The sequence below is a fragment of the Chelonoidis abingdonii genome, chromosome 4 (assembly GCF_003597395.2).
Source record: "Chelonoidis abingdonii isolate Lonesome George chromosome 4, CheloAbing_2.0, whole genome shotgun sequence".
Classification (NCBI taxonomy): domain Eukaryota; kingdom Metazoa; phylum Chordata; order Testudines; family Testudinidae; genus Chelonoidis; species Chelonoidis abingdonii.
The window spans coordinates 95,495,128-95,517,117 of record NC_133772.1 but is presented as its reverse complement, the minus strand read 5'-3'; the positions used below and the strand labels follow the sequence as shown (position 1 = coordinate 95,517,117).

General features: G+C 39.9%; 1 protein-coding gene across 3 annotated transcripts in view; it reads right to left on the bottom strand.

The window, feature by feature from the left end:
• Window positions 1-17,724, bottom strand: part of LOC116829382 (formin-like) — a 254,480-nt gene extending 236,756 nt beyond the window's left edge. For 2 of the 3 annotated variants that reach the window (XM_075065487.1, XM_075065488.1), the window contains exons 1-2: window positions 15,531-16,639; window positions 13,616-13,733 (exon numbers count right to left, since the gene is read on the bottom strand). In XM_075065487.1, the coding sequence (XP_074921588.1) occupies window positions 13,616-13,733; window positions 15,531-16,610 (1,198 nt within the window). In that variant the 5' untranslated portion in view covers window positions 16,611-16,639. Of the gene's footprint in view, window positions 1-13,615; window positions 13,734-15,530 lie in introns of all 3 variants that reach the window. The other variant, XM_075065486.1, reaches the window with a different exon arrangement.
• Window positions 17,725-21,990: the final 4,266 nt, after the last annotated feature.

Here is a 21,990-nt window from a genome sequence, read left to right as displayed (position 1 = left end):
GGGCAACAGATGATCTATTCTGGGGGTACCCCAATTCTGTTTTCAGGGTAACACCACATGTGATTTGATTAAGGACAGCTCACATATGGAAACACCCACTTGCAAAACAAACCTGCAAGCATTCCTACAAAAGTCAGAACACAAGATATTATATATGCATATACATGCATGCTGTGGATTATTAAAACATCTGTCTTACCCATCCACCTCTTCAAGGTTTTCACTTGGACATGACAAATGCCAAGGTTATGAAATTAACCACTTACCATGAAACTCAGTCAACTTGCTTAACAGGACAAGGAATCTAACTCATCCCAGAAATTATGCTCAGCATTTTTCCTCACAGATTTCTATCTTGTATTACTTGATCTGAAGCCACAGACAGGGATGAAGATTTTGTTTTTATAAATAAGCAAATAAATAAAAGTGATGTGTTCACTGATGAAGTGGCTATGCTCCTGTATCTCGTGTACAAACCAGGGGGAAAATTTAGAGTATAACTCGCAGGAAAAAAATCCCCCTAAGCAGTGTATTAGGTATGTTAGTGTCTGGTAAAATTAAAGCATATGTAACATTACAAGCGATAACAGAAGTATAAGCACAGATTTCAGTTTTCCAGACAGTAGATACTACAGCAAGAATCTCTCTCTAATGTGTAACATACCCAGTAATGTGAAAGATAGCCAATTTGCTTTGGACACTACAAATACTTTATACAATGGCTTAGCCCATGAAATTTATTGTCATACCAACAGGAAAAAATATTTGTATAAGGAACAATGCACACAATTTGTTTGCTAAATACAATACACACCCTTCTACCTTTGGCATGTGATACATAGCAAAATTCATTGTAAAGAGTTCACATTAGTGTGAGTAAAAAAGCACAAGTATTAAACAGGTATTAGTCACCATAGAATGCACATTCCAGGATGTTGCCTTAAACAAAGTATGTGAATAATATGGTGCCACTAATACCAACCACAGACAATGGCAAAGAAAATTTAATTTTACACATAAAAGTTAACTTTGACAAGCTCTAAGTACACTTACAAACATTAAAAGAACCATATCAAACCAAACCAACAGCTTTCTCCACCTCTATACCTCTCCTTACCCATTCCTGGGTAAACAGATGAGCTTCACATGCTGCCCTAAAAGACAAGTCTGCAACTTAACTGAAAACTCAGCATTCCACAAAATTGTGAAAGGAGGGATTGTGCATGCTCAAGATGATGGTGCTATTCTTTTTAGGCTCTACATTGAATTAGGTGGTTTTGTTTGAGATTTCTTTTGGGAATGGGACCAGTGCTTTAGACCCCAATTCAGGACAGCACTGAAGCACAGGCTATTTTCCTGAATCAGTGTACCTGAACAATGCTGAGCTCACTCAACTGCAGGATATCCCTGAAATAAAACTAAAAGTAATTTAAAGTAATGCCACGCCTACTTCTTCCCAGTTAACTAATCTTTTATATCAATCAGGTTAAGAAATTTCCCGGACAGATCTTCAGACCACCTTCCAAACATAAGGGTTTGCTTCTCCAAACATCAAATACGAAATTAGGAGTTCTTCTCTGCTATTAACTGAAAGCTAAAAATCATAAGTAGCAAAATTCATAATGAAGAACTGTAAAGTAAAGTAAAGTTTCTTGGCTAGTACATTAATTACTGTAAAAAAAAACTCACTATTAAATGGAGTATAGAGGAGTATGTGAAAAATAAGGCTAAAATAAAAAAACTTAACTGCTGGAGAACAAATGTACCAGAGAAAGTTTAAAAACTAATGAGCAACCTACCATTCCTCTGATGTAGCACATCCTACAGTACCGATTCTCCACTCACTGCTAATGATACTGATTCATTGCAGCTCTGAACAGGGCGCTTTCTTCATTTGCTTGCCCATATTCATTACCGGCTCCACTATTCTCAACGTTCTGAAGAACTCTACATTTCCTCCTCCATTACTTGCTCATGCAATTTTCTGTTTCAGCCGCTAGGTGCCACCAGTGCATCCTCCCACATTACTGCATAACTATACGTGGGTATATAACTTAGATCCTCAGGCATGATCCTGCATGCTTATTCAGTCAAAACTCCCACTGTTTGAATAAGGAACGCTTTAACATTCTGCCCCACAAACTCAGGCTACAGTTACTGTTGGAGAATATTATTATCAGTAATTAAAAATATTCTAGCTTGCATTGGCATTTAAATTAAAAATATAATTAAAAGGAATTTAAATATACCTAGAATTAAGGTGAGAATGTAGGCAAATATGGCATTTTAACCAAAAAAAATGCCTTATATACATTTTTTAAACATTCAGTCAATTTAAGCTCAACATTTAAGGCTCATAAAAACTATGATCAGTAGAAATGTTCCATTATTTTTTAAAATTCGACTTAAAAGAGTTTTGTATTTAAAAATTTTACTATAGTGTTTGCAATGAAAATCTTGAATTGTTGTGCTGCTACATTAGGACCAGCAAGTTAAAATTAACAATAACAAAGGTGAAACTACTCTACTTTCACAAGCAAGCTGAATGAAACAGAAAAAAGAATGCATACAATTTTTGTAGCTCTTTAACTGCATCATTTAACTTATTAGAAGTTTTATAAAATTAGAAATTTTCTTAAACAGGCTGCAGTAATTCCATGTAATTAGAATTTTTATTTATTTGCAAAACATCCCTAGTTTGAACTTTGGGGACAAAATAAACGACGTGAATTGGTTTTTGATAGTATTTTGCTATCACAGCGAATATTTGAAACTCTCTTGGTAAAAATGGCATAATCAAATCAGGTCTAGAGTAATAGTTCCCTGGAATAAGGAATTCCTACATTGCAGAGAAACTTGTGCACACATACACCAAACGCAAATAAGCACCCATAAAATTATCACAGCTTAAGAGTCACTCATAAAATGCAAATGGGAATTAACATGAAATGTACTTAACCTTAAAGCTGCACGTATTTGGTTCTGCCTTCTCTTTCTTTTCCATTTCTTACCTCTGCTCACTTTATTAGTTTTTTTTAATCATTCCCCTGCATTTCTCCATTTTCCTCTTCATCCTGTGTGGTCTTTCACCTATCTCCTATTCCCCTCCCTTTCCCCACATACTTGATTTCCATCTCCTCCTTTGTTACCCTTTAGTTTTCATTGCTCTTTAGTTCCCAAACTATCCAAGGCCCCACAAGTCAGCTACCCACTACTCAGTAGCAGCTTAACACAATTTCTTGCTCACCGTTGTTTCAGAGCAAAGAATGGGCAGCCTTCCCTTCCCTTCCACGACTACCAGATCTTTCTCAAATTAGTGGGGGGAAGGGATACCTGCAAAGTCACCCTACACCCTAAAGTTTCAAAACAGAATGGTCATCAAGGACCTCTGAAGATTCTGGTATAATGAAAGCGTGGGTGGTGGAGGGAGGCAGTTTGCAAGTCACTGGGAAGATACCCCCCACCCCCAAGAAAATCTGGTGAGGGGGTAATCTGAAGGACGGGGGTACAGATCAGGGGGGCTGAACAGGCAAATATTGAGACCTGGATATTCACAGTGGTCTAAATAAAGTCTAATTATTGGGACCACCCTCTAATCAAAATTTGATCATTGCTAAATTGTTACAGTAAGTATAATTATTAACTTTTTACTATAAATGGAGTGATCTTGGTAAACAGATAATGAATGCCCTAAATAATGGAGGCCAAACATTTCAATAAAATAAAAGGATTCCTACAAGTGTTTGGGCTTCACAAAGGAAAACAGGTGAAGTCTTGATGTCTCTTCTGCATAAAGGAAGAACACAGCTTCCATTCCCTCTGATTGCAAAGCAGCATAAATCACTGTTCCATGGTAATCACCTGAGTAACTATCTGATTGATCTTTCTTCTCCCGTTACAGGTAAGGCTAAAGCAACAGCTCATTTACTTGATGACAGATATTAATAACATCACCTGTCACTTTTGTCCTCCCAGGAGGGCAGCAATAGAAATATTGCTGTTGGGCAGCTGCAGCCTGATTTATGTGTCAATAAATATCCTCCCTACTCCATATTTACAAAAAATCATTATGTGACTGGATCACATGATACAGTGTGCAATTATCCTGTTACAGTGGCAAGGTTTCAATAGTATGATACAGCAAATAAATGCCACCCAACCAACAAACAGGAGGAGCAAAGTTAATAAGGAATTTCTTCTAAGCATTACAAATTCTTCCCACTCATTCCACCCAGCAAAAGATTAAATAAAAGGAAGATACTTATTTATTCACATAAATTATTTTTTCAACATACAATGCACCTAATCCCAGACTACACACATACACAGTAAGTACACATTCTAAGGTTCCTGAGATCCTGGAATAGCTGGAGGATTTAACACCATATGTATGAAATACCTTCTCATGTAAAATAAAATGGATCTCATACTGGTAAGAGCATGTGTTTTTACCATATGGATGGAGATGAAACCAGATGAGGCCCAAAACTCGGATCTAAATCCAGATTCAAAATTCTACATTGTTTGAGGTTATTCTGATCCAGGATTTTAATTTAGGCTCATTTTTAAATCACCCAAGTTCACAGGCTGGTTCTGACAAAAGTTGAACACACATGCTGTGTAAGACCACAGAACAAAATCTGATACAAGAGAGTAAATTCCATTAAACTCCTGGGTGTTACTATTAAGTCGAATGGTCTCATCTGTTTTGGCACCAGAATCCTGGAGCCAAAACCTCAAGTGATTATTCTATTTGTGCTATGTAGAACTTTTTTTCTTAGATACTGGCTTCCCTCCTACTAGGTGAACTGCAGAGCACACCAAAGTATTGCAATCTGACTGCCCCGTGTGAACTTTGCTGGCACAAACTAAAAAGTACCTTATTCATGTTATTGGAATCCTCTTTCAAACAGGACTATGTTAATGCAAACTAGGTACCTTTCGTTTGTGCCAGCAGCGTCCATACAGAGCAGTTAGATTGCAACACTTTGGTATGCTCTGCAATTCACATTTCCGTAGTTTGCACTGCAGCACTGTGCAAACTTTGGCTTAACACACATAGATCTATAATCAGTATTGCTTAATACACTACTGGAAGGTGCTCAGGGCACATTACACAATGACACGGAAAAGTTAAGGCAAATCAACTAAAAATATGAAGTCAATGCACATAAGTTAATGCACATTAAACCCTCAGGTGGACATTCTCATTCAAGAGTAAAGTGGTCTTAGTTCTCATGACAAGCCCTCTGATACTACAGTCATGAGACATGAGCATTGTTTAAGAACCCATATAGAAGAGAATATAGAACAGAACTGGCTGCCTACTCACAAGCCCCAGAAGTAGCCTCTTATAGTCAGGAGGAAAAGATGAAGGGGAAACTTCGCTCACTACCCACCATCTTTAGTATTAGTTGCCTTTCAGTTGGCATGAATGAGATTCTGACATTAGGAGCAAAGATGTGACAGTCATTCCAGATGGGTGACATCTGGAAGGTACAGGACTGGCGCTAGGGGTTTTAGCGCCCTAGGCACATGGCAATTTCGCCGCCCCGCACCCTGGTCCCGCGGCTCAGGTGGACCTCCCGCAGGCACGACTGCGGCAGCTCCACCGGAGCCGCCTGCCGCCCCCTCTGGCAAAATGCCGCCCACCAATAATCCTGGCGCCCTAAGCGATTGCCTAGGCCACCTAAATGGAAGTGCCGGCCCTGGGAAGGTATAAAAATTTAAAATGGCTGCACTAGTCACAAGTGGCAAGCTGGCTTGTAATAAAAATATCAGGTTCCCAAAAGAAATGTAATGCAACTTGCCAAAATATGTTAAATCATACCAAGTAGGCACACATCTATTATATTATAACATTTGCGACAAATAATATAGTAAAACAATTTAAAACTCCTACTTCCATCACCAAATGAACTGGAGTCAAATTGGCAGTTACCATCAATCACAAAAACTCCAACTTCAGTCCATATGCACATACTAGGGGAGTTAATTTATCATTTTTACCTAACATATTCCTACCTAATCCTTTCTATTAATTAATGAACTGTTAACTCTATTACAGTTTTTAATACTATGTCTAAATAACAACTGTTAAGATCAAATGAATTCAAGTAACTCTGAGGGTATGTATACACTACCACTTAAGTTGATCTAACTTACATCATTCGGGGTGTGAAAAGGACACCCCCTCTGAGCAATGCCAGTTACAGCGGCCTAAGTTCTGTCCATACCGGTGCTACACCTCTACCCTGACGTGACGCTGTCCTCGGGAGGCAAAAATTTTTTACTCCTTTATAGGTGAAACCACGTTATATCGAACTTGCTTTGATCTGCCAGAGCGCGCAGCCTCGCCCTCCCGAAGCGCTGCTTTATCGTTTTATAGCTGAATTCATGTTATTGCAGGTCACGTTATATCGGGGTAGAGGTGTATGTCAGCAGGAGATGCTCTCCCATGACATAGCATAAGCTGGAAGTTAACAGGAAAGCGCTCTCCGTCGGCATAGAGTGTCTTCACCAGACGCACTTCAGCAGCGCAGCTGCACCGATATAGTGCTTCCAGTGTAGACCTGCCCTGAGTAAATCGGATCTTGCAAATGGAACAACAACTGTTTTACCAGGACACACTAAAATGTTCCCTTCTCTGCATCACGTTTCTCAAATGAATAACCCATCACATGGCAAAATCTCTTTATGTGATAGTTTCCTATAGCCTTTTGTAGGCAATAACATATCCTGAATTTCTATAAACATTACAAAGCCAAGAACCAAAAAAAAAAACCCTGCCAGCCAGAATCTCCTTGAACTACTCTTATCTACCAAAACAATGTGCACCACAAGTCATAATTGACATCCCAGAAGAACAGGCTTTCTAAATTCTATTTTTGCATCTCAGCAGTAAAATATTGTTTCTTCCATGAAATCCTTTATTTGCTAAGATATGGCCAATGCAAACCTATAGTAAGTACTCTATTATCAAATCAATAATAAAGCATATACCATATTTATACCAGAAAATGTCATCACAAAGGTTTTAAAATAAAACTGTTGATGCAAGTCAGATACTCTGCTAGGGGTCCCAGTCCATGAATGAGGTTCCAAGGCACTGGTGAAATATAAATAATAACAAACCTAAATAGTATTAGTTTTATTATTGATGATTATGTAAAGCTTGACAAGGGATAATAAATACAATTATGCAGAGCTTTGAATGGGGGCAAGAAATCACATCAGGCTTTCATTAAAATACAGAATGCTTTGTGGGTTTGCCTGAAGGTAATTAAGCCAGATCTTTGCAGTGAAAACTCTAACTCCTCATCCAGGCACAGAAAGTAGGAAGCTCATATGTAAAATATGATCACTATCTTCATGGCAACATTTCCCCTTGAGGTTCAGATTCCACCATCTCCACTCTAAACAGCTAGCAATACTGACAGTAAAAATGGTGAGATTTTGCTGCTCGAAAAAAGATGTCCTCATGAAACCTGTGAGAGTAAGTGTTGGTAAATAAGGACATAAAGTGAAATAGATTCATTTATACTCCAGCATCCAGCTGGTTGTTAAAAAGGACAGTCTCCAAGTGGAGCATTCACCTTCTCTCTTTTTGCCTGAAGAGTTCCCTAAAGAATCTGGCTGCTGTTGGCTAGCTGGCAAATGTAAGTTCTGAGAGACATAGGCCACCTATGCAGTGTTATTCCTTATTCATTTAGAAAAAATTACAAATAATAATTCTTTCACTTACAAATATTTTCCTCTTCAGACTACTTTAACTCCACCCTTATAAGGGCATTTAAGCATTATCTCCATTTTACAAGGGAAGAATGAGGCAGACGGGATAAATAATTTACCCATGAAGGAAGCCTGCATAAAAGCCACGATTAGAGCTCATGAGTTTGTGGCTCTAATCTATACTCAGACCACTACACACATTGCTCTAGTATATAAGCCTCTCATTTGGTTTAAAATGTGCTGGAAGATGGATCCCTTAGAGGCACTCCACAGCACAGCTGAAAGAGGTTTTCATACTTTAGAAACTGTAGAGAAAGCATCTGGCACATTATCTGGTATTTCCTTTGCTATCATTTAAAACACCTACATTTCAATAAGAGGTCTCTCCTGCAGAGCCTGGTTTCTCTTTCCTACAAAAAAATCAAAATTCTGTTTATAGCATCAGAGTCTGTTGCCATAAAAACTGTGGTGCCATAGAGACAGCATGACTTCACTGCAGGATCAAGTATGATGGAAAGACAGGCTGAGGGAGCAGAACCTTGTTTAAAAATATAAACAAAAGAATTAACTAAAAAGGTTGTTAAGAATAGCGATGAAAGCTAAATGGATTTATATTTCAGTCTGATTCATTCCAAAGTTGTCTCCAGTATGAATGCCAATTAAGTCTTTTTTTATTTATTACTTTTTTCCCTTTATTTAAGCAAAAGGACAAGTTGTTCCAGCTTCAAGAGACTACTAGACCTACATTTACTAAATAAGCATTTTTAACAGAGATCATCAGACCTGCAGTTTTTTCCCCTGTGTGTCTTGGTGATGACAATTCTTCAAACACAGGAGTATTATGTACTGAAAGCTCTTTTACTTCATAGGCAAACTATGCATATGCAAAGAATAATCATGTAACTACACTCTGCATTCTTCCCAGCTCCAAATGCTGTAATGCATTAAAGGGATACTTAGCTTTAATTTTTTTTAGATTGACAAATTTTAAAAAGTACAGTTTCTGATAGAGAACCCAGTAAGTAGTGTCTGTTGATTTTTAAAAAATTCCTTTTAGGAAGATTTTTACAAGTGTATTTATGCTTTCCTGTTTATGTTCAGCAAGGGAAAATCTGACTTACCACCTGGCTATGTAGATGAAAGCAATGCAGACTAGAGTGTTGCCAGCCCTCATGGTTTATTTCTTTGGAAGTAACATGATTTTGGCCAGGACTGGAGCCAGTGTAGCTATAACAGGAGAAGCTCCATACCTCTCACAAATTTCAGGCTTACCCAAATGAAAACATCCTCCAATTGGCCGCATTTCCTACTTTTTTGCCTCCGGGGGAAGAGAGCAGCCAGTCAGGGCTGCTGCAGGAAGCAGGCCGAGCTCTCCACCTGTCCACTCAAGAGCAAGAAAGGACTTTTTGGGTAGTGGACAGTGAACGGAAGTAGCTGACACCATTCTTAGAATAAGGGAAAGGGGATCAAAAAGAGCTAAGTGGCTCAGGGTGATCTGAGAGTTCCATCCTCCTCACCCCACCCCTCTCCATCCCTATCATACCAGGTCTGGGAAGGGTGAAGGAGTGCAGAACCCCTGGAGCTGCCTCCCTGCCCAGGTCTGGAAGATGAGAACATCAGGAACTGCAAGAAAAGAGATTAGACTGGAAGAACAGGCAGATGTGGGTGCTGAGGGGTACGTAATTAATAGTTGGGGTGTGGGAGGATGTGGAGATGAGGGGACCCAGATAATTAATTCAAATTTTGGGATTTGGGGAGAAGCTGGAAGCTCCACACCATCAGGCAGCCACCAAGAGCTCCTGCAACAAGGGCCAGAATCACCCGTGATGCCTGTTGACTAGGCAACAAGAAGCCTCAAATTCTTGCAGCCATGGAGCAAAAGCCAATGAGAAGAGCAGAGGGAACAGCAAGACAAAGAGGTAAGGCGAGAGCATATAGCCCAAGCATCCCCATCCCCTCAGATACAAACTGCTAGTAGCTTCCCTTCCCATCCTGGAGATAAGATTCATTCTTCTCCCTGCTTTTAGAGAGAATGAGGCTATAAACTCCTGCCTCCACTCCCATATGATTCTAGTGCCCTAAAGGTAATGGCAGCTTCCTGTTGCAACTCAGCCACTGCCGGGACAGAGGGAAGGGAATTCAGTGATGCTCTCTTATTCATAAGAAACAGCAAACATGGAGCTAAAAACATCTTGGCAGCTGTGTTTTATTGAGTACTTGTAAGTACAGAAGATACAGAGTGTTTTTACAGAAATAAAATTTTCAAAATGACTTATTTTAGTCACTAATTTCTAATGATCACTGAAAAATACCCTACAGCAGTTCACCAAGATCATGTTACTCATTCAAATGGTTATGCTGGGGAAAAGGATTTAGATTAATTGGCATAAACAGGGCTAATGGGTAGCAGAATGAAGAGGTGTTGGCTCTGAAATTTGTCCTTGGAAATCGAACCTTAAGGTAGACAGTTAAAGTATAGTGAATGTGGTGAGGGTCATACTGTTTTGTTTTTAAAATGAAACAAATCCTAACTTTAGAAAAATAAAAATAAAATAATATACCATAAATATTATTTCTATATTGCCTTCTATTGCTGTGGCTTTATTTACAGAGATTATAAAGCAGAACAAGAGCGAAACAACCTACTGATCAAATGCTAAACAAAATAAGTGATTTTAAAATTGTGCTAGACTCAAGTTGTGACTAAAAGGAGGATGTTCCAAAAAAAAAAAATAAAGTCAGGGGAGTATAACCAGTATCTGAGAGATCCCTGCCAACAGACAGTGTTTAAACATAGGTTCTGAAAACAAGAGCTTTTCATCTGGTTTTAGCTGTTGGGATGAGTTATCTTCTGAGAAATGCTCTGTCAATTAATAGAGTCCCACATTACTCCGGGCTTAAAGATAAATACTATATTCTCTGTGTATATCTATATGTATATCTTCCTACTATATTTTCCACTGCATGCATCCGATGAAGTGGGCTGTAGCCCACAAAAGCTTATGCTCAAGTAAATTTGTTAGTCTCCAAGGTGCTACAAGTACTCCTGGTTTTTTTGTTTTTTTGTTTTTTTAACTATTCCTTAAATTGCACTTGAAAGCAAACAGGAAATCAGTGAAGACTGGGGTACAGGCTGTGTATATTTCAAAGCAGGGTTGCACTACACAGATTGCTACTTGTGCTGATGACACTACCCTTGGGGACAAGTAGCATTCTGCTCCTCCAGGATCTTGCAGATGAGTTTCAGGGGTAGTCATAAGCAAACTGCATTAGGGTTTTCAATCCTAGAGCTAACACAGGAAACATGGCTGATTTGAGGTTTTCACTTACAGACAGTTGCAGTGTCCTAGCCAGTCATAACGTTTCACTGTAAGCCACCACTACTCTGTGGGCATCCAGAAATAATTATGGAGCCAAGAGGCTGCAAACCATTTAGGCACAAATCTACTATATATCCTCAACAGACGTTACAGACACAGCCTTCACCCAACTCCTGTAAAAGCATCACTTGTGTTTCATCACAATAGAATCACCAGCAGTTGGTTTTCATCAACATTCCTATCTCTGCCAGACACTGGGGGAATAATGGGACTGTAGAATTTGGGCTCTATAAAAATAAGGCTTAGAATTCTATCAGCATTTTGATGACGCTGCCACCCACAACGTCTCAGTAACAAACAACAATATATGTTGGATCTAAGTGAATCCCCACCTTCCTATTCACTTCCCAGTAAAGCATGACCTAGTTCATCTTATTACTAGTACAATATGGAGCTTTTGTTTATTCAAAGCTTGTTCCCCTTTTGCCATGAAAGATTATATTTCACTTTAGACATCTAGGAAGTAGGAAAAAAGATAGGAAAGCCCTTTTTCACTTTTCATGTTGGGAAAATTAAATATGCCAAATGTAGTACTTTTAATAAACAAATAGAAGTTTCAGAAAAAGAGACAGCAGAAGTCCTGTGAAAAGCTGAAATACCGTACTTTGCACATATACTCTACTGTTCATTTATGGATCTCTCTGACTTTTCTAACTGATTAGACACAATGTAAGTGATCCAATTCAGTATGTAGGGGCTGGTCTACACTGGGGGGGGTCGATGTAAGACATGCAAATTCAGCTATGAGAATAGCATAGCTGAAGTCGACATATCTTATTTTGACTTAACTCCCGTCCTCACGGCCCAGGATCAACGGCCGTGGCTCCCCCATTGACTCCGCTTCTGCCTCTCTCTCTGGTGGAGTTCCGGAGTCGACGGGGAGCACGGCAGAGATCGATTTATCACATCTAGACAAGACATGATAAATCGATCCCCAATAGATCAATTGCTACCTGCCGATCTGGCAAGTAGTGTGGATGTACCCTAGAAGTATGGTGGGTCAGATGAGTTAAGAGCTGTGTTCCTGTCAGTGCTTGAAAAACAAATGTAGTTAACTTTCTGAACACCCCTGTGCGGCAGATACTCCTTGTGTTACGTCCATTTTATAAAGCAGTAAACTAAAGTACAGAGAGAGGTTAAATTACTAGCCCAAATTCATAGCGAGTAAACTGCAGAGACAGAAAAAAGTCTAGGGCGCTAGTTCTCAGTTCTCTCTTCTAATAACTTAACTACCCTCCCTCTTTTCCTACTACAAAATACTTCAATAATTTATTTACTTTATATGTTAACAGTACTATTTTGACACTGCACATCAATTAACTAGTATTATTCTCTTACCTATGGGTAATTATTCAGAAATAGAAGGGGTCCAGGAGGGAGTGAAAAAGTTATGAGTCAAGGAGAAAGTGAAAAGAGTGAGAATATGTAGTTTAGAATCCAGACAAATATGAAAGGACACAATAGAAATAAACAAGATAGTGAATCATATATGAAAAGCAAATCCATTACTCCCATTTACCCTCTCTAGTAATACAAGAGCAGGTGGGCCTTCATTGAAACTGAAAGACAACACACTTAAACCCAATACAAGACACAGGCAGTTAAACTGCAGAACTTATTGCCAGAATATAGCATAAAGGCCAAGAATTTAATCCTTTTTTAATCCTACTAAATCTTTTTTGGGTAAGTTTTTCAAAATTAACTAGTTGAATTAGGAACACAAATCCCATTGCCTTTCATTTAGGTTCTTTAGAAATAACCCACAATGCATGAGTCAGCCAGAGTTACATTGGATACGGTTAAACACATTTTTAAGAGCTATGAACCCTCAAGCTCAGAGCACAAGCCAACAACTAGCTGATATGGGCTAGGACGAAACATCCCCCTATAGGTAAACTATTCCAGAAATGTCCAACATTGGGTTTCTCATGCCTTTTGCTGAAGCATCTGGTACTAGGATCTGTTATACCAAACTAGATGGACCAATGATCTGATTGGATACAGTTACTCTTATGTGCCTATGCAAAGAAGGTAACAAAACTAAACACAATACTCCTACTTCTACTCTGCATGTAAAAACTTAAGTGCGATAGTACCTAAAGAGAATCAGCAAATCAGACTAGAATCTGGCAGATTCAATACCTAAAATCTGTTCTAACCCAAAAAGAAGGAATCTCTAGTAATTCTGACATATTAGACCATCTTGATCCATTTAAACAGAGTTGCATCAGAGATATGTTTGGCCTAGTGTATCAGAAAACATTGCCATTTTTTCCATAAGAAGTTCCAAAAGGTTATAATTTCTTCAGATGGCATCCAAACCTACAGAGAGTTTCAAATTACCTACCTACAGGTCATGGTAACTAGTGCCATACTGAGAAAAAAATAATATGCTTTCAGCTTTTTACAATAAGAAAATAACCACTATATTTTTATACTTCAAAAACCCAACACCTGAAACATTACAAAGATCCATTTCTGCAAGTTTCACCTTTTTGTTTTACCTGCTTCAGTGTACTTCAACCCGACTTTTTCTTTTCCATCATTGATTTCAGGTGGTGGCCAGACAGCCTGGAGTTTCCCTGGAGTTTTGTCATCTTGCTCTGAGGGATTCAGGTCAGGCTATTAAAAATACGAAAGAGAAAATTAAAATGTTGCAATACTAATCCATTCCCAAAATGGTAAATGCTGAGTTTAACTAAATGTGTGTATTTAAAGCAATGGTCATCCATAACTCGAGCTTATTTGCATTATAAAATTAGAACCAGGATGATTACCAGTTTGATTCCATTCCATTATAATAAAATCCAGTTTGTGAGGATGAAGAAAGGAGGAAAAAGAGTATAAGAACAACTGCTTTGGGGGTGGGGTGAGGGGAAACATCATAAAGCTTACTAGCATGTTACATGCAGCAAAATAATTTAAATTTAGCAAAGTGGCTCTGAGAAGCTGCCTATCCTTTTTTGAACTGAGGAGGCTAATACTGTGTCAGGAATGTTAATATTTATTCTGTACCTATAGCTAAGTTGAAAGAGCTAAACACGGTTTTGTTGCAGGTGAATTATAATAGTATTCACTACTATGTCAGTGCTACACATGAGAAACAAATGGCCTGCCAGCGTTTACAGTTTCCTCACCACAGAAAATTTACTGTAAGTTGATATTGTGTCTAGAAGGTCTCAGTCTACCCAGCAGAAGTTGTTAGAGGGTTTTTTAAAACACACACACACACACACACACACACACACACACAACTTTGAGTGAGGGAAACAAACTCTAGGTTATCCAGCTTCAGATTTAGGACACAACCCCACAATCCTTACTCAGACAAGCAATCCTTCTGTAGTCAATGGAAATAGTTTTATGAATTAATTACATCTGCACAAATCTATAATTGTTAAAGGATGTGTCCTTTTTCTGCTCATTTAACTCAGAGGGGCTTTTAATTTATTTATTTGTATTTAAGTTCAGGTCTTTACTATGAATTTACATTGGTTTATTGAGACTCTCAATGTGGGAGAGTTTTATGGGGTTTTTATTGCCTTTTCTCATTTAAAAATACACATATCCAAAATATATTGACAGAGGCTCCAATCCCATAAACATACAGGAACATGCTTAATTTTAAACAGATAAATAGTTCAATTGATTTCACTAGGACAAATGTCCTGTGTACAGCTGAACATGTGGAAGTATTTGTAAGATCAAGGTTTAGGTGTATAAACAATTGACAGAAAAGATACCTTTTAAGGCCCATCTCTTGGGCAAGTCACCCAGAAAATTGTATACAATTTATTGTCTGTTGCGTCATCTGTCATAATACAATTCTTTCTAAGAGGGTTTTAAAAAACAAAACAAAACAAAAATTACTTTTAGATAGAAAAGCCATTAAAAATAAAGATAGTGTAGAGTTGAGGCTGGCACTGATCTCTGGTAACTCTCTTTAGGTTTTCTTGAAGTCTACGTACATGATATGAAGTATAATATTTACAATAAGAATAAAGAGTGAATTTCAGTCTTAACTCTCTATTAGGATAATTAAAGATATTTACAGTAAATACTTGTAATTTAACTTTGGTTTGGAGAGCATCCACATTCAATGAAAGGAAAGCAATTGATTTGTAGTCACATTTTTTAAATTAGACAGTCAAGTTGGGGGCCTCAAATTTTTTGGATTCCCAACTAGAGACATCTTTGGCCTTGTTTTCAAAGGTGCTCATCATCTGACTTCATTGAGAACTCAGGTTGTCCAATTCTTGTGAAAAGATTAAGGGTGTCTCAAGTTGGGAAGCCAAAACTTAAGGCTCCCAAAATCAGAAGCCACACTTGAAATTTTGATCTTAGTTATTTTAGTTCACATCAATCATTCTATATTCATTTACCTCCTGCCCTTAGAATGTAAAAGTAACTCAAACCTACAGATTTCAGGTCAGATGCTCCATTCACAGACTTTGATTTTGATCTTTCAAATACTGCTTTCAGTGACTCCTTTTCATTTCTCATTTTGCGTTTGATGGCTTCCAGCTCTGAAGTATCAACAGTCATCTCCTTTTTTGGAGGCCGGGTAAACAAAGCTTTAAACGCATCTAATGCCGACTCCGGTGGGCTTGGTTTTGTTTCTTCAGCAGGGGACAGGGTCTCTATTCTATCGGCGGCTTTGCTCTCCTGGCCTTCATCACTGGTCTCAGTCTCACTAGTCTCCTCACCTGAATTTTCGGCTTTATCTTCATTTTTAGGGACAAACAGCTGAGAGAGCTGTTCCAGGAAAGTAGGACTTGTTTTAGGCTCAGTTGGTTTCTTTTTAGTGAGCAAGTCTGATGTCATATTAGATTTCTTAACAGGCTGTTTTAATTTAAGCAGAGCCAAATCACTGTCCTTCGGTTTAATTTCTTTGATAGTCTCTCCATCCTCTGCAGCTAGACCTTTTTTTCGCACACGCAATCCACTAAAGAAAGCAGGTAGCTGAGAGGTCTTTTGACCTATGGCTGATCTTGGGGAGGATGTGTTATTAGAGCCATTTTCTGAAGATCCTTGTTCTTCTCCACTCGTAGGCTCTTGAGGATTCTCCCCTAGAGAAGGTGGGCCAATGCCGTGCTCGTCTGTTAACATTTTGTCTTCTGTAGCTGAGCTACATTCCAGATCACCATTCAGCTCTGTTGGAAGCTGCTGAGAAATTGATGAGGTTGATTCAGTTTCATCTCTCTCCACAGTGGCATTACTTTCACTGGACCCTTCTGATTCCAGTTCTTCCTTAGCCTGGTTGTTATTCTCTAAGGACTCAGCAGACAAAGCCACAATATTTAACACAGATTTGTTTGTTTCGTCTTCATCACTGTCTAGGTCTGTACTCTCATTGTCCAACACTGTATCACTTGTTGTATAAGTCAAAGTACTTTGTACAAAAATGGCGTCCTTGTCATCTCTGTCACATTCAGACAAAGGAGACTGTACAGACTCTAAAGGAGGAAGAGATGGTTCATTCTGTTCAGCTAGCTCCATATTCAGGTCAGCCTGGCCGCCGGCCTCCGGGTCAGCCTGGCCACCGGCCTCTGGGTCAGCCTGCTGTATTTTGGGAAGCACATGATATACTTCTGGATCATCATGACCACCACCACCCTTGTCTTGGTTGGCAGCTTGGGTATTTGTATCAGCATCAAAAGTTCGAAATGCCTTAAGTACTGCTTCTTTTTTCAAAGTTGCTGGTTCCAATTTAGTAGTAAATCCAAAAAGTGCTTTCATAGAAAATGTAGTGAAGAAAGGCTGTCTGTGTTCAGTCTCCGTTGCATGCCCTACATCTAAAAGCTCACTGCTGCCAGGTGAAGTGTTATTTGCTTCCATGTTGGGCAAACCACAATATAGCTTTTACTTTTGTTATTACTATTAGTTACCTTCTACACAATTGTTTATTACATCAGTTCAGTCTATTAACTTACAACAGGAAATGCAATGGGAGCTCTTCTTTCTGTATCATCAGGAAAGCCGGTCTCTCCAAGGTCACACTATCCCTCTTTTCCTGTTTCTAGTGCTGTAGTATGGACTGAAAGCGTCTGTCAAATTTTACAACTCCAGTCCAAGAGAAACAAGAAGGCTCTGCATCTTGACATACAGTATTCAAAGTTCTTGGCAGCTTCGTTACTTGTTCCTTTACACAAAAGGCTTTTTGTCAGGGAAAATCTGCCAGCACTGTAATCTCAGCTGAAAACTCGACCAATGATCACTGCCCCAGTTCCTGCAATCCCACTGGCTACGCACAACTAAATTTCTACTTGTTAAAAGTGAAGAGCAACTATATAAACAAAAAAGCCCGTTAAAACAGAACGAATCGCATTAGTTTCCTACTTCCTTATGGGTTGTGAATGTCTGTCAGCTGAAAACTCCTGAAAGCTTCTTTCATGTAACCTTTTCCACTTTGTCTAAGACCGCCTTTAGCAAATCCAGCAACACAAACCCTCTGTAAAATTAAAAATCCAGACAAAGCAAAAATCTCTACCAAACAAAAACTGCCTTCTTTGATCTTCTGGACTGTTCTGAATTCTCAACTGGCTACAGTAACCAGACGTACTGCCCTTGAAACTGAATAAATAATATCAGGCTCTCTTCTTCCGCTTTGCTGCAGGTTTCATCTGGAATGCAGATTTCAGGCTCTAGGGCCAGTTAAAAAAAAAAAAAAGAACACCAAGAAGACTGGTTTCATATTACTACTGGTTTAACTCTCCACAGCTATTTCTGTGAACTATAAACAGGTACTTATCAACCATTCACCACGCCCAATGACAGAAAGCTGTATGGATAGGCAGGGTAAACAGTCAAAGCTCAGAAGTGAGCAATTAACTGTGTAGAGAACAGGAGACGTGTTACTTTTTTATTATTTCGAAGTACAATACCGTCTGCAGAGACATTTCAGTTCAATAATTTCCTCTATATTGCCTACATAACTATATGTAAGGGGCTCTCTAAGGTAATTTCACTGTTTGGGAATTAAAGCTACAATTTTGTAAACCTCAGCATTTCCAAGGGAAAGATTTTTATTTGTAACATATAAATGAAGCTCATGTATACAATCTGCAAAAGTTCTCTCACATTAAGAGTAAAGTTCATTTTTATTCCCTTTTCAATTTAAGAAACTACAAAAATTGCAAATACACAAAAATTTCCCAATTTCCTTGTCTACTTCTTCCTGCACCATGAAGATACTTGTTAAATGTGAGACCACCGATTCACCTATTATGGATGACACAGTGGTTAATGTGCTAATGTTCCTGATACAGTGGTCCATAACTTCACCTAGTCATGAAGATTACAGCATGTTGCTAATCATTAGGTTAATTTCCAGCCTTCATTTCTGTGATATTAGCTCCCTCTGAAGAAAAGCCATTTGCAGATAATATATCACTGGTATGGCAAAGATTAGAAAAAATATAACTACAAGGCTGGTTATTGAAATAGACAATGCCCACTTCTTTGTCCTGTGCACTGAGAAAGTGCACTATCAATTTATTATATTTAACTTCATGCCAAATATTTCAAAAAATTAAGAAAGCATGAAAATAATTAGGGAAAAGTTAGTTTTGAAAATGTAAGATGACAAAGTAAGAAAGTTCATAAGATCTAAAAAAAAAAAAAAAGGAAAAAAAATTGATTACACTGCTGACTTCTACTCGGGTCAGAAACAAAGCCTCCCTAACATCAAGTTGTGATGTTAAGGACTTATCTCGGGCATACACACCTCTCTGAATTATATATTTGCATGCATACATACACGCAAAGGGTGGGAACCATTCCAAATGCCTTACCTTCCCTTGTGACTTAACCAGGAAACAATATAGTCTGTCTCTCCTACTGTCCATCACCTCATATGTTCTTTAAAACTTTAAAGGATTCTTTAAAAGTTTTGTCCTGTTTATTCACTGTGCACCCTCCTGTATCCCAAACTCCTCATCCCCAGCCCCGCTCAGCTCAAGCCCACACCCCAACCCCCTGCCCCAATACAAAGTCCGCACCCCCGGCCCAGAGCCCTCCCACACCCCAACCCTTTACCCCAGTCCGAGGCCCCTTCCTGCACCCTGAACCTCCCATTTCTGGCCCCATCCCAGAGCCTGCACCCCCAGCTAGAGATGGAACCCCAAACCCCACCCCTGCCCCAGCCTGGTGAAAATGAGCAAATGAGTGATGATGGGGGAGAGTGAGCGACAGAGGGGGGACGTGAAGTGAGCAAGGGTGGGACCTTGAGAAGGGATGGGGCAGAGCCTCAGGGAAGGGGGCAGGGCCAGGGTGTTCAGTTTTGTGCTATTAGAAAATTGGCAACCCTACACCCAGTCCTGGTGTAAATGATTGCTGCAGGGGCAGTTTTAACTTAAGCCACTGGGATAAAATCCCACACCAGCAGAGAACTGGGCTGCCAGAGCCTTGCTCTGCCACTGTCCACAACCTCCCTGTGGGCCCCTTGTGCTGGGGAGGACATGCTGGTGCAAGAGGCAAAGGAGTAACCTCTGCCAGTTTAGCACTGGTGAAGATTCCCCTTACATAGGAATTCTTTAGTGCAGATCTCTGAGCATTTTAAATTCACTTTGTGCCACATAAGCAGCGTGAAGTAAATTCAATGGACCAGAGACTCCAGCCCACAGCATTTGAATTTACACCTATTTGTATGTCAAGACCCAGGACAGAGATTTTTTTTTTTTTTATGTTTTCCTAATGCTTCATTTTGCCTAGACTCCAATTTTTTCTGCTGTTCTTATTGCTATGGTTGTGCTTTTCCTCTTGCAATTTATTGTATTCATCTGAGATATGGTCAGCTCACAATGAAGGCACAGTAACTTATACCAATTACTGTGGGTTTCTTTGGCCTTGTCTACACTACATAATTTTGTTGACAAAGGCAGTTTTTGTCGACAAAACAGTGGATGCATACAAACCAGAATGCGACTTTCGGCAGCAAAAATGCCCTGTTCTGGTGACAAATAAAACCAGCCCAACAAGAGTCATAAGGCTTTTTGTGCAAAATTTTTGTCGACAAAGTGCCAGTGCAGTTACCGTGCTTGATTTTATGGCTTTCATTGTCCCACAATGCCCATTGCCACCACCTGGTCAGCAGTTTGAACTCCACTGCCCTGCAGCCAGGTAAACAACCATCTGCCCCCCCTCACTCCTCCTTTAGAAACCCCTGGGATTTTTGAAATTCAATTTCCTGTTGGCTCAGTGTGGAGCGTCTCATTGCATCTTCCCAGGTGATCATGGCGGGTTATTAGAGCTAATGCTCTCCCACTTGGATCCCTGCGGAGCTTTGGATCTGCTCAGTGTATGAGGAGAGGAAGCTGTGCAGTCTTAGCTGCACTTGAGCCGTAGGAATTTTGAAACCTATGAACAGATTTCTCAAGGCTTGTGCAAAAAGGGCTATGATTTGGACACGCTGCAGAACAGAGCGAAGATAATGGAGCTGAGGCAGGAGTACCATAAGGCGAGGTAGGCAAACTGTCATTCTGGTGCTATGCCTAAGGCCTGCCGGTTCTATAAGGAGCTGGACACTATCCTTGGTGGTTACCCCACCTCTACCACCAAGAGCCCCATGGATACTTTGATGGGCCTGGAGGTGGTGGAAATAGGATCTAACCCAGAGAACAAGGCCACTGATGAAGAGGTGGAGTTAGACGACGATGTGGAGCTCCTAGCGGGGTCATCCGGTGTAGTAGGCAGCCAGGAACTGTTCACCACTCTGGAGGTATCTAGTCAGTCTCAGCATTCCTCTCTGGCAAGAAGCAGGAGAGAAGATGCCTGGTAAGTGGCTGTGGCTTGTGTAGTGTAGAGGTGGATTCAGGGTATAGAAATGTACAAGGCTGGCTGTATTTCTGTGAGCTGGACATTTCCCTGTGCAGCTAATCAATATGGCAGAACAGGGTGCTGATGCACGGTAAGATCTCACGGGAATCCTCCAGAGAGATCTCTAGGAAACAAGTATCAGAGGGGTAGCCTTGTTAGTCTGTATCCACAAAAACAATGAGGAGTCCAGTGGCACCTTAAACACTAACAGATTAGTCTTTAAGGTCCACCAGACTCCTCGTTATCTCTAAGAAAGTTTCCTGGAGGTACTCGGCAATCCTCTGTCAAAGGTTCCTTGGCCTATTGTAGGAAACTTTGCCATGCCACTCAGCAATCACTTGTGCAGGGACCAAAGTGGCACACAGGCAAGTAGCATAGGGACCAGGGCAGAAGCCACAAGTGTGTAGTAGATGTACCCTCATATCCCTGCTTACCCTCAGCAGTGAGATATCTGCTACAATGACCCTGACTTGTGGGAAAAGTGGGAGAATTTTAGAAATTTTTCACTCATCGGCTGCACTGCAACTGTTGCAGAGTGCTTTTTTCCCTATGTAGCGTGTCTCCCTCCCCCACCAACACTCATCATCCTTTGGATATTTGCTGAGATGTGTGCTTGCCAAGGGTCAGTGAGAAAGTGATTGTTATGTTACCAGAGGTGTATTTTACTGAAATGTTTCAATGCTGTGCATGAACTTAACAATCATGTTTCTGTGCATTGTTCTGTGTGCTTTGGCAGATGTGGCCTTGAAGAATCCCCACATACACTGGCCAAGCATCTTCACCAGCTAAGAAAGTGCCCAAGGCGGAGCAAAGATGACAAGTTCTGGGAGGTACTGCACTTCTCCAATGCAGAGAAAAGGGAACGCAAGGAGTGAAGGGAAGCCAAAAGGCAGGACAGAAAAGAAAATCAGGAGTTTGTTAAGGACACTACGGAGCAAATGATTAAAGTCATGGAGAAGCAAACACAGATGCTGAAGTCCTTAATAATGCTGCAGACTGAGCAGATGCATGCCTGCCACCCCCTGTTGCAGAACTCAGAACTCTTTTCTGTGCCCCTCCCTCA